Source organism: Brassica napus, chromosome A2 (assembly GCF_020379485.1).
Source record: "Brassica napus cultivar Da-Ae chromosome A2, Da-Ae, whole genome shotgun sequence".
In the NCBI taxonomy this organism is placed as follows: domain Eukaryota; kingdom Viridiplantae; phylum Streptophyta; class Magnoliopsida; order Brassicales; family Brassicaceae; genus Brassica; species Brassica napus.
This window is the reverse complement of record NC_063435.1, coordinates 28,422,933-28,437,325: the sequence shown is the minus strand read 5'-3', so window position 1 is coordinate 28,437,325 and position 14,393 is coordinate 28,422,933. Positions and strand designations below refer to the sequence as shown.

The following is a 14,393-nucleotide window of genomic DNA, read 5'->3' as shown; positions in this document are numbered from 1 at the left end:
TAAATATAAGACGTTTTAGTCATCGCATATGCGCAATTTAAATAACTAAGTGCGGTCGTCCATTTTAAATCCTAAGTATTCTGAACTTATAAAAGGACTCGGATTATTTTTTTAAGAAGAGTTGCAATCCACGAATAAATTCTCTTTTCAGATATCCAAATTGATAAAAGCAAATGTTCATATATCTGTGAATGTTCAGAAATAATGTGATTTAATTTTGCGCAGTAAATAAAAAAAACTTAAAATATGTTGACATCCTATATTCATCTTCTTATCACTCGACCACAAGGTCTGATACATTTATTTTAAGGGTTACAAAAGGATTTGAATATCATATAGAAGCAATCTTATATAACGGATCATCAAAATATGAAAAAATAATTATCCATAAATTATTGTTATATAACATTTTAAGAAACTAATTATTTTATAACTGCATCAATAATATTCATTTTTATTTATTTAAAACACATTTACCGTAACTCCATATATAACTCATAAGAATCAAACGAAAATGGTGGACCCACTTCTCTCACCTGCATTAATTAACCGACGTGTAAGATGTGAATAATTATATCTTTGTTGTTTCCAAAAGTTGTTATGCCTATTTATATTACCTCAAATATAACCATCTTATATATTATGCATAATGTAATACCCTTTATGATCCATAATATAAACGTTTAATATTTGACCTAACATCAGTTAATATAATACATCAGTTAATATAATACGTTCAAGAATATATAAATATTTAAATGTTTTTAAAATATATTATATTAAATTAGGAACATGACTTATTAATAGAGGTTTAATCCAATTATTATTTTCTCCATATAACCTACTTAAAAATAAATTAAATATTTTATAACTGCATTTTCAATAAAGCAAAATAAACAAATTATACAACACATAATTTGTAATTTCCATCCCAAAATTCTCGGTACCCACACATATATTACCGACAATTTTTTTTTGAAAAAATATATTACTGACACTGACAGTTATATATATATATATATTAACAAATATACTTTTTTTTGGTTTATATCAACGTGAATTGTTTATTACTGACAGTTATATATATATATATATAATAACAAATATCCTTCTTTTTGAATTTATATCAAATGTGAATTGTGAACCTATATAATCTTAGATTAAAATTAACTTTGATATATTTTAAAAAATAATTTTTACACCACAATAACATAATTTCATCTCAGTCCAAGAAGTTATGATTTATTCATCGAGACATTAATTTATTCAAATTCTGAATGTTTTACACAATATGTTTTAACCTATATAATCAATACTATTAAAAGAGAAGGAGTCCTAAAAATCTACTTAAAACAAGTTATAGTTGGACCATTTCATTTAACTAGAATTCCTATTATTTCTCATACTACTAACTTCATTATTCTTCACTAAAGACAAATTAGTCATAAAAAATGATACTAACCTAATTCTCTACATATACATTTACTATATACACATTATTCCATCATAATTATTTTGTGTTATTATTAAATAATGTCCATCCTATATTTGTAATGGTTACTTGTGATTTATTTAATAGTAAATATCTTTGGAGACTATAAACATAATACAATATCCATTGTAAAAAAAAATTGCATCTTTTACAGAAATCAACCATTATTTTATACCAACCATATTAACTAAACTGATCTCATTAACCATGTTATATATATGAACACTTCAGCATTATCATTCACAAACTAAAGGATGTTTGTCACAACTTAATATTCTAAATTGGTTGTATTATTTAATACCAAACCAGTTCTTATACGAATCCATATATATGATTATGGTCTACATAAAACCGGTTCAATCTTTCCATCTGCTATATTTTCAGAAAATGGCTATTTATCTTTGGTTCTGTTAAATATTTAGTCTAACTAATTATAAATCGGTTAGTGATAACTTCTAAAAACTTTGAAAACACATAGATATGTATTAACACTATATCGATACTTTAAAATAAGTTAGCAGTAGAATTGTGTTTTAGAACAAAATTTACTTATTTTAAAACATAATATTATTTTGAAAATAGTTTTGATACTATGTGTTATATTAAACATAGTTATATATATATTTTAAATAAATAATTATATACATAATTTATACTTTTGGTTAACTAAATTATTTATCAACCAAATAAAAATATTCAGGTAATTCAAGTTTTCGGGTTATCCGGTTTATAAATAGAATTTTTATGATATTTGGTTATTTAAAATTGAATGTAATTAATATTTTTAAATATATAATTTTTATTTGAAAATTCAGGTACTCATTTGGTTCTCGGTTTGGTTTCAATTTTTCAGTCATAGATATATGGTTTGCTTTATTATTTATGCAATTCAGTTCAATTTTGGTTTTTCAGTTTAGTACGGATTGGTCTGTGTTTTTGGATAAATGTGCTCAAACTTATACATTATCTTATATAGAAATTTGTTTAAAATATATTTAATTACAAAAACAAACCCGCGCTTTTCAACCGCGGGTCAAAATCTAGTCTTAGATTGAAATGATGTTAAAATAGGTTTTAACGGGTTTTAAATGAACTTTTAATAGAAATAAATATTTATTTAAACTCATTTATTTTAACAAATTGTAAATGGGTTATTCTGTTAAAAATCATTTAATAAATGTGATTTTACTAAAAGTTTGTGAAGACTATATTAACCATTTATATAAATATATTTATCTGAATATATATTAAATTCATAATTTTCGGTGCAGGTTGGGTTTGATATTAGTTTTCAGATATAACATTTTAAGAATCTTTCGAGCATATATGACATGTCTAATAGAACATGAGACTCTGATTTTCTGGTCGATTCCAAATCGATTTTTTTGGGTACGATTATTCTTGGCTAATTATGTTAGATAACTACGAAAAAATATAATATGTCACTAATTTTAGGAATAAAACTAAAAAGTAATTTCTGAGATGCATAAAGCACAAGTGTATAGTTATGCAACTTGACATGCTTAATATAGTTACCAACAATTAAATTAATATTAATGACAAAAAAACAAAAATATAGAAATTAAAAAAAAAATTGAACAAAAAATATACCCGCCCTTTTAAGGGCGGGTCAATATCTAGTTCTTAAATATTGTTTCTACTAGTTTTGGAATATTTTGATTTTTAATATAATATTAGATTTTCTTGAGGTATAGCTAGATTTTAGGAATTCGATAGTTATACATTAATCATGTCATAAATAGTAGGAACAATTTTAGGAAGTAAAGATTATTGTTAGTGATCTAATCGTAAAAATAATAATAAACCATTTTGATCTATTGTGTTAGTACATAAACTATATAAGACTTTTTCATATTCAACGTATGTTTAACTCGAGTACAATGATTTAATTCAATTTGTGATGAATTAGAGTTAGTTTTCTGATAAGTTGTAGTTTAGGTATACATACATTGTTTCTTTGGTAAACTAATTTAATTGACCAAACAATTGAATTGGAGGAGAAAGAACAAACGAAGTATTGGAGGAGTATTAAAAAAACAATCGGCTACTTTAATTGAATAGATAATAAATTATTGAAATGTGTAAAATGTATCAAACTATCGATTTAATTAAGGTATGTGATGGTCAAATTTAAGTAATTAGATTGGATGGATTGGTTTAGCAATTTTATTAGTCTACAGAATTAATGGATTAATGAATGTGTAAAGCTACTGTATTTTGGTGAGTAGCATGCTATCGTAATTACTTAGGAAAATTCAGAGTTAAATACAAAATTTACTTTTCTTTTAATAGTTTAGTTGGAAGATGCAGTAGAATGCTTAGATAAATAAACATATTGCACAAAATATAAAACGGATCTCGTTTCGATGGTATTCTGAGGTGCAGATCAAATGCGACTATTGTTCAACTTTCCAGTTTTGCTGTGAACTTTGTTTTGACGCATTCAAACTTTGCTATAAATTTCGATCTCTTCTTATATTGACGACAGTTAATCTAGTTTAAAGTGTCGATATGAGATCCTTATATATGGATGTTGAATAGCATAAAAATCCACTAGAAATCAGAGAGTTGCAAAATTAAAGATGTACACGAGATAACCCAACATTGAATAAAAATAACTTTCAAATCTTTCTTCTATGTTTTATTTTTTCTGCTGTGTTATAGATTGGAAAAAAACTAAATGGATCAGTAGAATCAAAAAGAAAAGAGCATGAACAATGGAACCCAATCCATAAGGAAGACTCCAGACAACTCTTGCTTTTCATGCTCCCTCTTACAACAATATGAAAGACTACTCATCCATTCAAGACTCGTAGAGTTATAGGTCTTCCTTCTATATCAATTTTCAGACAAATCTCAAGTATATTTCGAAGTTCATAAGATTCTCAATCTATCTCATTCGTAAAAACAATATAATAGAATAAATTGGACTGCATACAAAACAATCTTTTTTATAAAAAGAAGATGGTAGCATGAGTGAAAACCCGATATCCCAAGAAAGGAAGCTATTGAATTCGGTTCATATATAGCATGAGTGGTGCAAAACACTTCTTGTAGTATATATGTGTGTGTGTGTGTGTACATAATATATGTACATTTGTTAAGAAAAAGTGGTGCAGCACAGTTCTTGTATATATGTGTAGAAGAGTGGTGCAAAACAGTTCCTGTATATACATGTACATTTGGAAAATTGGATATCGTTTTTAGGCACCCGCTATCAGATTTTTTTCGGCATTTTCACTCAATCTAAATAAACTTTGATTAAACAATATGATTTCTTTACATATTTCCTAAAAATGAATTGCAGTTTCATGAAAGAGTGACCTTTAAGGACTTCCATGGATGAGAGACACATCTCTCATCTTTCATCGATAGTGTTTGGTGGTCCAGTGAATATGCATGCGGTGCAGGTACTCCACAAATTTCATTTAGTTTTCCACTTTTTTAAAAAGTTAATTTATCTGACCAAAATCAAAATTCAAGTGGGGAGATCATGATCTCCTGCTGGCATAAAATGCCCAACAACAAAAAATGAAACAAAACGTTTTTAACATATTTTTAGTCATGTGGTTGGTATATAAATATTCGAATATACCAAACACGCTTTACAAATAACGAAATTGCAATAAACCCCAGTTTATTTCAGATTCATTTGAAATGACCTTGTAGAATTTGAGGTGTAATTTACTCCAAAGCAAACTAAAACACATCCAATTTTAAGCAAAGCAAATCAAAACCCTGATAAGCTAACGTTATATCATTTAGGTTGTGGTTTTTATTGATGATCGTGTGTTGATGTGCAAGCATTTAACAAATGGTTTTTGAATTATTGATTCTCCACAAAATATCGTCGCTTTGTTGTTTACAAATTATTTGGTTTTGAAAAAAATCAAATATTCAGATCGACAGTACTAAATATATAGAATAAGGAAAAGGGACGATAACTAGAACGACATTGATAACATGCTGGTGATAGATAAGTTCAAGAAAAAAACATGCCGGTGATAGATATAATTGAAGATTCTCTTTCAACGGTTGCGATTTCTCCAAAAAAAGTTTGAAAGCGGAGGCTAAACTTGACCATATCCGTGTTGGTGTACAGAAATAAAGTGACTTAGTTTTGGATAGCATATGTATTGACATGAAACGTGTTAAGGCCCGAACCTTTCTCCTTACCACTTGACCACAAGATTCCAGACAGCAAGATTAAATGCCAATTGAAAAATACATATATGTTTTTTTTTGATTTTTAGATATATGTTTTTAGTTGAAAACATTATATATATATACTGAACCAAGTTGATTATATTTTGATGATTAAAATTGTCAATTTTAAGAGTTTTATATGCTTTTGAAAAAAAAAGAGAAAAATAGACATTATTTGTTTCCTTTAAACATATTGGTTTTAACTAATACATCAAATTTTGTTAACTTTTTGTATGTGAAACTGAAATACTGATTTTTATGTGGCATGGCATGTATTGGCAATACTTATAAACAGGATAAAATTTTGAAAGGTTCTTTTCAAGTTTTATGATACTTTCTAGTAACATGCTATTCATTAACATGACACATAGTTTATACAAAAAAAATTGTATTTAAAACAAAGCTTAATTATGATTTTACCATTCTCTTATATATGATGTCCATAATTATGATACATAGCTTAATAACTATATATATATATATATAACTATATAAAAAATCCACCAAATTTCTCGTCCAAGTTATCTTCCAGTAAGACTTCAAAAGATTTATGGTGTACCCCGTTAACTATCTAAACGCCCATCAATTGTAGGTCAAACTTCACATCTCCTATAAGACCGCAGGGTCCCTTTCGTGTCTTGTACGAGAGTGTGTACTACCTGTTGACCAACAAAAATAATAGTACAGACAAGTAGACAACAGATCCTTATATCACAATAAAAAGGATAGAGAGAAACAAGATACTGTACTTTAGAAGTCCATATTAGGGTTAGATTATTATAACTTGGGTTTGGCCGTCACGATTCACACCTTCTTAATCAGATAAATGCAACATACATTACAGGCCCATGAATATTCCAAGAATCTTTATAGGTCATAATTTTTCATGTAAAAGATAATTTGAATGAGAACTCATTTTCCACCACAAATGGCATCAGTGTCTTTAGCCACCGTTCCATATATGGGCTATGCCATCTTTTTGACGCACGAAAGTTGAATTAAATAAATTTACAGATCTTAAATCAATGAGAAAAAGAAGCAGAAAATGAATTTCTTTCAGAAGTGTTTATTAACTTTGATAGCATTTATTCCCAATTGTTACAAATCGAAAATATTATTTCATTTTATTCCCATAATATGAAATGTACTCATGTGTTACAACATTGCAACCCGCTTCCCTAGTTCATGGCAATCTATTTTTTTTGTCTCCCAAGCCAAAACACACAAATACCAAAACATGGCATGGCTTCCGAATGGACAATACCAAAACTTGTCACAGAGAGTTAAAGATGGAACTTCATGTTTCTTGGCTTCCAAGATTCCTCTAGGTCTTCCTCTATTCTATTATGGGCGATTGCTAAACTCATTTTAATACTTTTGTCTACATTGTTCTACTAGTTATATATATATATACCATACGTAGATGAAGATGGTGTTAGTAACAACGAAAACACGGATCTAGTGTTCAAGAGGACAAAGAGGAAGATAAAGAGTAAGAAAAAGAGGTCAGATAGGAAACTTGGTCTAAGCCCACCAGGGACACGCCATCATCTTCATCTAAGAAGCACGGTGCTGCTCCAATCTATTTATGTCTTAAGCAAATCTTAAAATATGCCTCTTCCTCATAATTGTTATCTTATTTCATAGTAATATAAAACATAGGTTTTCAAAATTAGATTTATGAAGTTAACAATATAAAAATAATAGATTTTTATTTTGAATATTTGACTGCAGTTAATTCATTGATCACTACAAACTGAAAATCTTTGGTTAATTTTTGTTCTAGTTAAAATAATAATGATGAATCCATAGCGATAAAGAATATCAGAAGAGTAAAACAAATCTACTAAAAAAAAAAAATGAACTTGTATATTTTCTGCGTTGTTTAGAATTTTAAAAATATGATTTTACTAAGTTTATTAGTTATTATAAAGTTTACAGGCTTTAAAAATAAAAATAATTTGATAATTTTCTCACTTAACAATTTTGTTGATAAAAATCCTAAAAATACTAAAATTATAAATACTACTCTTAATTTTCTATATAAATTGTGATTAGATACAAGCAATAAAGAATTTAGTATGAAAAATTAATTTAACTTTTTTTTTTGGCGGCTATGAAAATTTAATTAAAAATGCCTTTTCATATTGGATTGCCTTTATCGGTGGTTTGAGTGGCTTATGCTCTAGGCCGTCCTTGAAGAAGCAGAAGCGTTTCTCCAGCACCGGTGTCTCAGAACCGGCGGTTGTGCTGGCCGCAGCCACCAGAACAAGATCAGCACGATAAGAGTACATGCCAAGAAACTGAAGATGTCCCTTGTGATGTTCTTGATCAGGTAATGCCTTTAAGATGTTTTAGTTGCAAACATGTTAATTTTTTTTTTAATTTCATCTGTTGTAGAAGAAGGAGGACGAAGAACTTGATGTTTCTGATAAATCTAGCGGCTCTAAACATTCAGGTCAAGGAAGGGGATAGTTCGCATTTCCCATGTGAGTTTAAACAGCAACAAAAGGGTTAGTTTTGGTCAGTTTTGATTAATTTCTCTTGTTTGGAAACTAGGATTTATAGATTGATAATTTTGCGATTGGTAGTTGAGTTGATGGGGAACTAAGGAGCCCTGTCCAGATGCCTAAATCAGATGACCTATCACCCAAGAATCAAAAGCCGATTGCGTTAGGGTTCCAGTGCTGTAGATTCTGAAAACGTCAACACTTTAGGGTTACTCTGTTTCAGAGTAAAAGAAACACTCTCAACGGACATAATCTACAATGTGGATATAGACAAGAAGTGAAAAGAAGAACCGATTTCTTCATGTCTTAATGGTTTAAAAAAACAAAAAAAAAATATGTTTCTTGATGACTTGAGCTAAAAGTTGAACGTATTTTAGAGCCAAAGATAATAAGGTAACAGCTTCAACTTATACACTTGCTTCTTACTATTTCTCTCATTTCGGTTTCTAAAGTCTTCCTAAGTTTGATTGGACCAACAGGGAAAACAATGAGATTTTCTCAAATCATGATTCGAAATCCTGTTGAATAGAATCAACCAAAGCTTGAGCTTCCAAAATATCAGTCCTCCAAAATCAGAACTAATTATCGAAACAACATTTTAACCCGAATTTGGAAATCTAACTGAAGTCTTGCATCTTTTGCCCCCACGTATCAACCAATCATATGCTAAACGTTATAGGAGATGGAAAAAAAAAAACCACAAGGACAAGAAGTAAGACCTTAAACACAAGTACAAGAAGTAAGACCTCCTACTCTTCTCATCATGAAGTCCTTGGAAGGCGTCTTGGTGTAGTTTTAACGAGCTATCACGGCCTACGAGCTATAATTCCCATCTTACTCCAAAACGCTCTTGTTTCAATAACCAAATGCAATACTGCAATGCCTTAAACCCACGTATAACGGTGGCTCGGTGGTGAAGAAAAAAATGTAATATTATACCACATTTTTCAATAACTAAATGTTAGTATAGTACTAACAATTAAATTAGAATGTATATGTAACACTCCCATCCTCCGGTTATACCGAATTCACACCATCAACTTTATATTTTTTTCTTGATGTTACAATCCCATAATAGAAAAACTGAATCAATCGGCATTGTTTATTTTGATAGATGTGGATGTATTTTTTTTCCCTTAAATTAAACTAAAACTTATCGGATCTATATTTATAATCTCCTCAGCCAAAAGATCATAGCAAGTATGAAGATCGGCTCATTCCACAACGAGAAAGATGTAAATGCAAAATGCAACGCAATATAGTAAGTCAGAAGATAATCAAGAGACCGTGGATATTCAGCAAACACCTTTTGCTATATTAAAAATTAATATAAATTATAATTTATTTAATCAGTTTTATACGACTTGTTAACACACTAACAATCGTTAATGAAAAATTCATAAGCTACCCAGCTTATGTTTCTCTGTCGTCTGCTATTCAGCCTCTGACACAGAACGACACCAAAAACTCCTCTAAAGAATTTTCACCCTTCTTCTATAATAATCATCTTCGAGAATCTTGTCGATTCCTCATTGCCACCTTGTTAAATCGACACCTTGTTATTTTATAGTGATCTCACACGTTCCTAAAATCTTTGTCCAAGAAACCATGGATATGGACAACTTCCATATTAATAAGTATAATTTTTTTTTATGAAATTATAATACTTATTCCCTTTCTCCAAGGCATAAACTTGATCCCCAAGTGTATTCACTTGCCTTATCTCTACAGTATAAACTTGCTCCTCAAGTTTAACCTACTCCAGTTCAGCATTTTGCATCCACGTGGTCCATACCACTCTGCATGCTTCTTGGAACATTGTTTGATGCCACCCTGCGTCAAGGCATAAACCATGTGTTTATCTTTCTTCATCTCAGTATCTTGCATCAACATGGTAACCTATCACTCCACATGCATTATGTAATAATGACTAATGCATCCAGTATTACTGATTTGGTCGCAAATTTCGTCAAGGCAGACCATTGACATCTACAAACTTCGGCTTGCATCTTCAAAAAAGTGTGAAAATGGACAAGAGTTGCGTGGTATGATGGGTCAAATCTTCTGTGTCACGAAGATTTGTGTAGGGTTGGAACATTCACATAGTGATAAAAAATTGTAGTATTAGACTATAATGTCCAAAAAAAACATTCGGGGTTCGAAGATCTTTTAAACAAGTTGATCGATGAAAATTACAATAGACATCATGAAACTATTAACAAAATGATTAGTGAACATGACGGAGTCATACACCAACCACACAGACAATCTCAAACTCTCCCAACCGCCCAACCAAACCTTCCTGTGTGTGATTTGTATGAGATTCTATTAACTTATGCACATGCCTTATTGGACCTACTCTCCCTCAAGTGTTTCCCTACATACCACCTAATATGGACCCCTTATCATCATCACCATTGATTTGCGCTGACACCATTCAGATCACACGGCGTATACATGCGTTTAAGAGTTTTCACTTATCTAATGGCCCACGTTGTGTTTTTAACTTAATCACAGAAGATCCGTACTCTAGATCTTTGGAGTCTTTCTTCTACGAGCAACGAATGGGAGTTGGAGAAAACGACAAGCCGACCATTGATTAAAGTACGTCAGCCATCAACGTTAAGCACGTGAAGTGGGACCTGGTCCTAGCCACGTGGAATGCAAGTAGCGCATGAGATTAGGACACTAACACGTAGGTCCCATGCGCAATCAACCGTAGTTTATTGGCTTTAACCACGCGACGGCACGACTCTCTCGTTCTTCCGTACAATTTTCCCGAAATTTTCTATTCGCCATAGAAGAAAAAAAATATCCAAACCTAAGATTTTTCGAGCAGTTTTTAATTAATAGTTTACTATAAATGAATTAATGTTTAATACTACGAAGGTAATTCATGGAGTTTTCGTATTTCAGTTACATAGTGTAAGCTGTGATGTGGAACATATAGTTAGTTGCTTGCTTTTATTCGACTCTAAAACTCGATATTATGAGTTTTCGAAGATAACATCTCATAAGACATCGAGTTTCCATATTGTTTATTCACGATTTATCACAGGTTAAGGAAGAGCTAACATATCTACTCTATGAAGCTGATCAGTGATCACACTTTAATTAAACAAAAGTATACAAATAATCAAAGAAGCAGAAGACAATGTCTCGTATGACCAATCAACATACAAATTTACTAGACACATCATTAGAGAGAAAAAATCCCAAAAAATTAAAATCTGATCAAATATAAAACGATATGTTAACCGAAGCCAAATTAAAACCATTAATTCCACATAAATTTGCACTCTTAGGGTATTACAACAAACTAAGAAACAAGAGGTAAATTTTATACTTATTAATAATTCACAAAAAGTCATATATTTATATAATTAAATCCCGAATTTAACCCCATAATAAAAAATAACTTCATCAAACTTTACCTTATGTGTATATTTTGTGTTAAGAAGAAGAATATAAGCTGTGAGAATTAAGGAAGATACAGACCATTCTGATCATCTTGGTGGTCAGAAGACGACGTCCATTGACTTTGACTCCAGTATGAATGCTCAACGGTACTCGTTAGATCAAAGAGTGTTTGATCATCTGCTCCGCCACTTCCCCAATCCAACGGTTCAAATCCCATATTAGGATCTACCTGAGCCGTTCGATCCCCAAACTGCTGCTGTACAGTATTACCTGCAAACTTTAGATGATCACCTATACACTGTTGATTTACGGAACTACCCCCGTATTCAAACGGAGTCGTTTCAATCGTTGCCGCCGCGGCAAAACCGTTGGTCTCGGAGAAAACTCCACCGTCCGATGAGCCCTGTCCGAAAAACGTCGACCATACGACACCGTTTCCGTACTGTTTGATACTATTAGGCATATCCGTGCCCATAAACCCCGAGGAAGCAACCTTCACGGCGGCCGCTGTGGTAGTGGAGTTAGAGGCGGTAAGAGAAGAGCTCTCGCTGCTACTTGATTTCTCCTCAACGTCTTGAGTCGTTGGTTTGTCGGCGGAGGACGGAGGCTGATCCTGCTTAGGCTTGGAACGTTTGGCTTTCCGGCAACCGCCTCCGACGGGGACGTTACGGAGGACGCCGCCTTTGGTCCAGTAACGACGGCAGTTCTTGCAAAAGTGTCGAGGCTGAGAGAGATTGTAGTTGTTGTAGTAACAAAACTTTGTGTTAAGAGAATTACAACGAGGACACTTGAGATGATGGTTAAGAATATTGTTCTGATGAGCTCTCATCCTCCGATCGCCACCTCCTCCCCCACCGTAAAATCTCTCTGTGCTTCCTCCTCCTCCGCCTCCGGTCATAGAGTAATCATGAATATCTTGCATTTTCAAGTGAGAGGATAAAAAAATTTCTATAGTCGGTTTATTTCTTTTACTTATTTTCTTGTTTAAGGAGAGATATAGAGAGGAAGTAAGCATGGGAAAGGCTTCTGAAACTCTGACACACCATATCTTTCATATGTCTGAACAGCCAGTTTCTGTTCAAATTTCTATTTTACCCCTCTGATATTTTGTATTTTACAAACTCTTCATGACTGTATTCATAAGTTAGTTTTGAGTCCAAAAAATTGGCCCCATAAAATAACATTTATATTATTAATCTCTTGGACTGATATATTTCGGTTTTGTTTTCTTGTTTGTTCATAAGAGTCGCATCAAGGTCCAATGATTGATAAATTAGTGCTTGTATATCTATTATGGCTCTAGATGGTGACTGCGGTTTGAGCGGTGCGGGACAAGCGGTTCAACTGCTGTACGGTTTTAACAGTTATAAAAATGTATAGATATATAATATATGTAGAGATTTTTGTTACTGTTAACTGCAGGACGGGACGGGACAATGGTCACCATTCGAAGCCTATATTCACATCAAATCTCAAATTTTCAACATAATATTTATGCGGTTTTGGGATATATATATATATTTTCTTGAAATGTTCAGTTGTACAAATTAATTTTCCAACTACGACATATTGTAAGTTGAATAGTTTACTACGCTTTCGTATGATACAAACTACATTGTTTTTCTGTTTGAGAACTATGAGAGCATTTTCAAAAGACACTTTATAACTTCAAGTATAAAATTTTTTGCTCTTCAAAAAAGAATTTCAAAACTTCAAATTTAAAGTTTCATATTTTTATTTGCATTTTGGTCCTTACAATCACACATCACTTTTATGTTCCATAAATGTTTTCTTGTTTATTGTTTTAATCCTTAAAAAAATTATATCTCATAAATATTTTAAATTTTGTTAACAAAATTTAAATTTTACACATAAAATTAAATAAAACTTTAAAATAAGATTTAAAATATTTTAACTAGGAAACAATAATATACAAAAGATACTTAACAAAAATTATTTTTAAAAATTACATGAATACATAACTATTACAAAAATTTAAATATTATAACAACACTAGAAGTTAGGTAAGTTTGATCCAAAATCTTCAAAATTTTCAAATATTGTCCAAATTTTTTTTGTGTAACTGAAGATGGTGGTTGTTGTTGTTGTTTTTGATGTCTTTTTCGTACAATTCTTTCTTGTTCATATCGAATATACTCATGAGTATTAATATCATCGAAAATAAATTAGTCTTTTAGCAATATCTTATGTTTCTCTTTTACTTTTTTGTTCTGATCTGATATATTTACAAGTATCAATATCACCTGATTTCAACAAAGTAAAAATGAAGATAGTCATTTTTACTTCGAAATGCACTAATAGATCATATATACATTACAAAAATCGTTTATGGAATAATATGGTATTTTGTTTGAATTTTAATATTAATTAAGTTATTTTTATTTAAAATTTTATATTTTAATATAATATTTCATTAATTAATATTTTTGTGATATGTTTATATATGTGCTAGTTATTTATAATTTTTTTATGAATTCAAATTAGTTATGACAAATATAAAAGCCATATTATAAAGTACAAATAGTTTTGAAGTTGAGTTTGAAATTTTGCTTTTGGAGAAGAATATCTTTAAACTTCAAATATAGAGTCTTGAAAACTTCAAAATAGAGTTTTTTTTTTGGAGATGCTCTGAATAACAAACTACATTGATTTTTTTAATACTTATATATTTATTCAACCTGAAACTCAGGAATTCAGAACCGATAAAAATTTGATTTAAATAA

The 14,393-nt window shown here is 30.6% G+C and overlaps 1 protein-coding gene and 1 long non-coding RNA gene across 2 annotated transcripts; one reads left to right on the top strand and one right to left on the bottom strand.

The window, feature by feature from the left end:
* The first annotated feature begins 7,770 nt into the window (after positions 1 to 7,770).
* Positions 7,771 to 8,666, top strand: LOC125581389. The gene is made up of 3 exons (XR_007319026.1): positions 7,771 to 8,054; positions 8,120 to 8,232; positions 8,311 to 8,666. It is a non-coding gene; the product is annotated as an uncharacterized LOC125581389 (long non-coding RNA).
* A 1,666-nt stretch (positions 8,667 to 10,332) lies between these two features.
* Positions 10,333 to 12,802, bottom strand: LOC111207817 (dof zinc finger protein DOF5.4-like). Its single transcript, XM_022706201.2, has one exon. The coding sequence runs from the start codon at positions 12,662 to 12,664 to the stop codon at positions 11,711 to 11,713; it is 954 nt and encodes a 317-aa protein (XP_022561922.1). The 5' UTR covers positions 12,665 to 12,802; the 3' UTR covers positions 10,333 to 11,710.
* Between the last annotated feature and the right edge of the window lie 1,591 nt (positions 12,803 to 14,393).

Coding starts and splice junctions, on each gene's coding strand:
- LOC111207817 (XM_022706201.2), bottom strand. CDS start 12,664: ATGCTTACTTCCTCTCTATATCTCTCCTTAAACAAGAAAATAAGTAAA.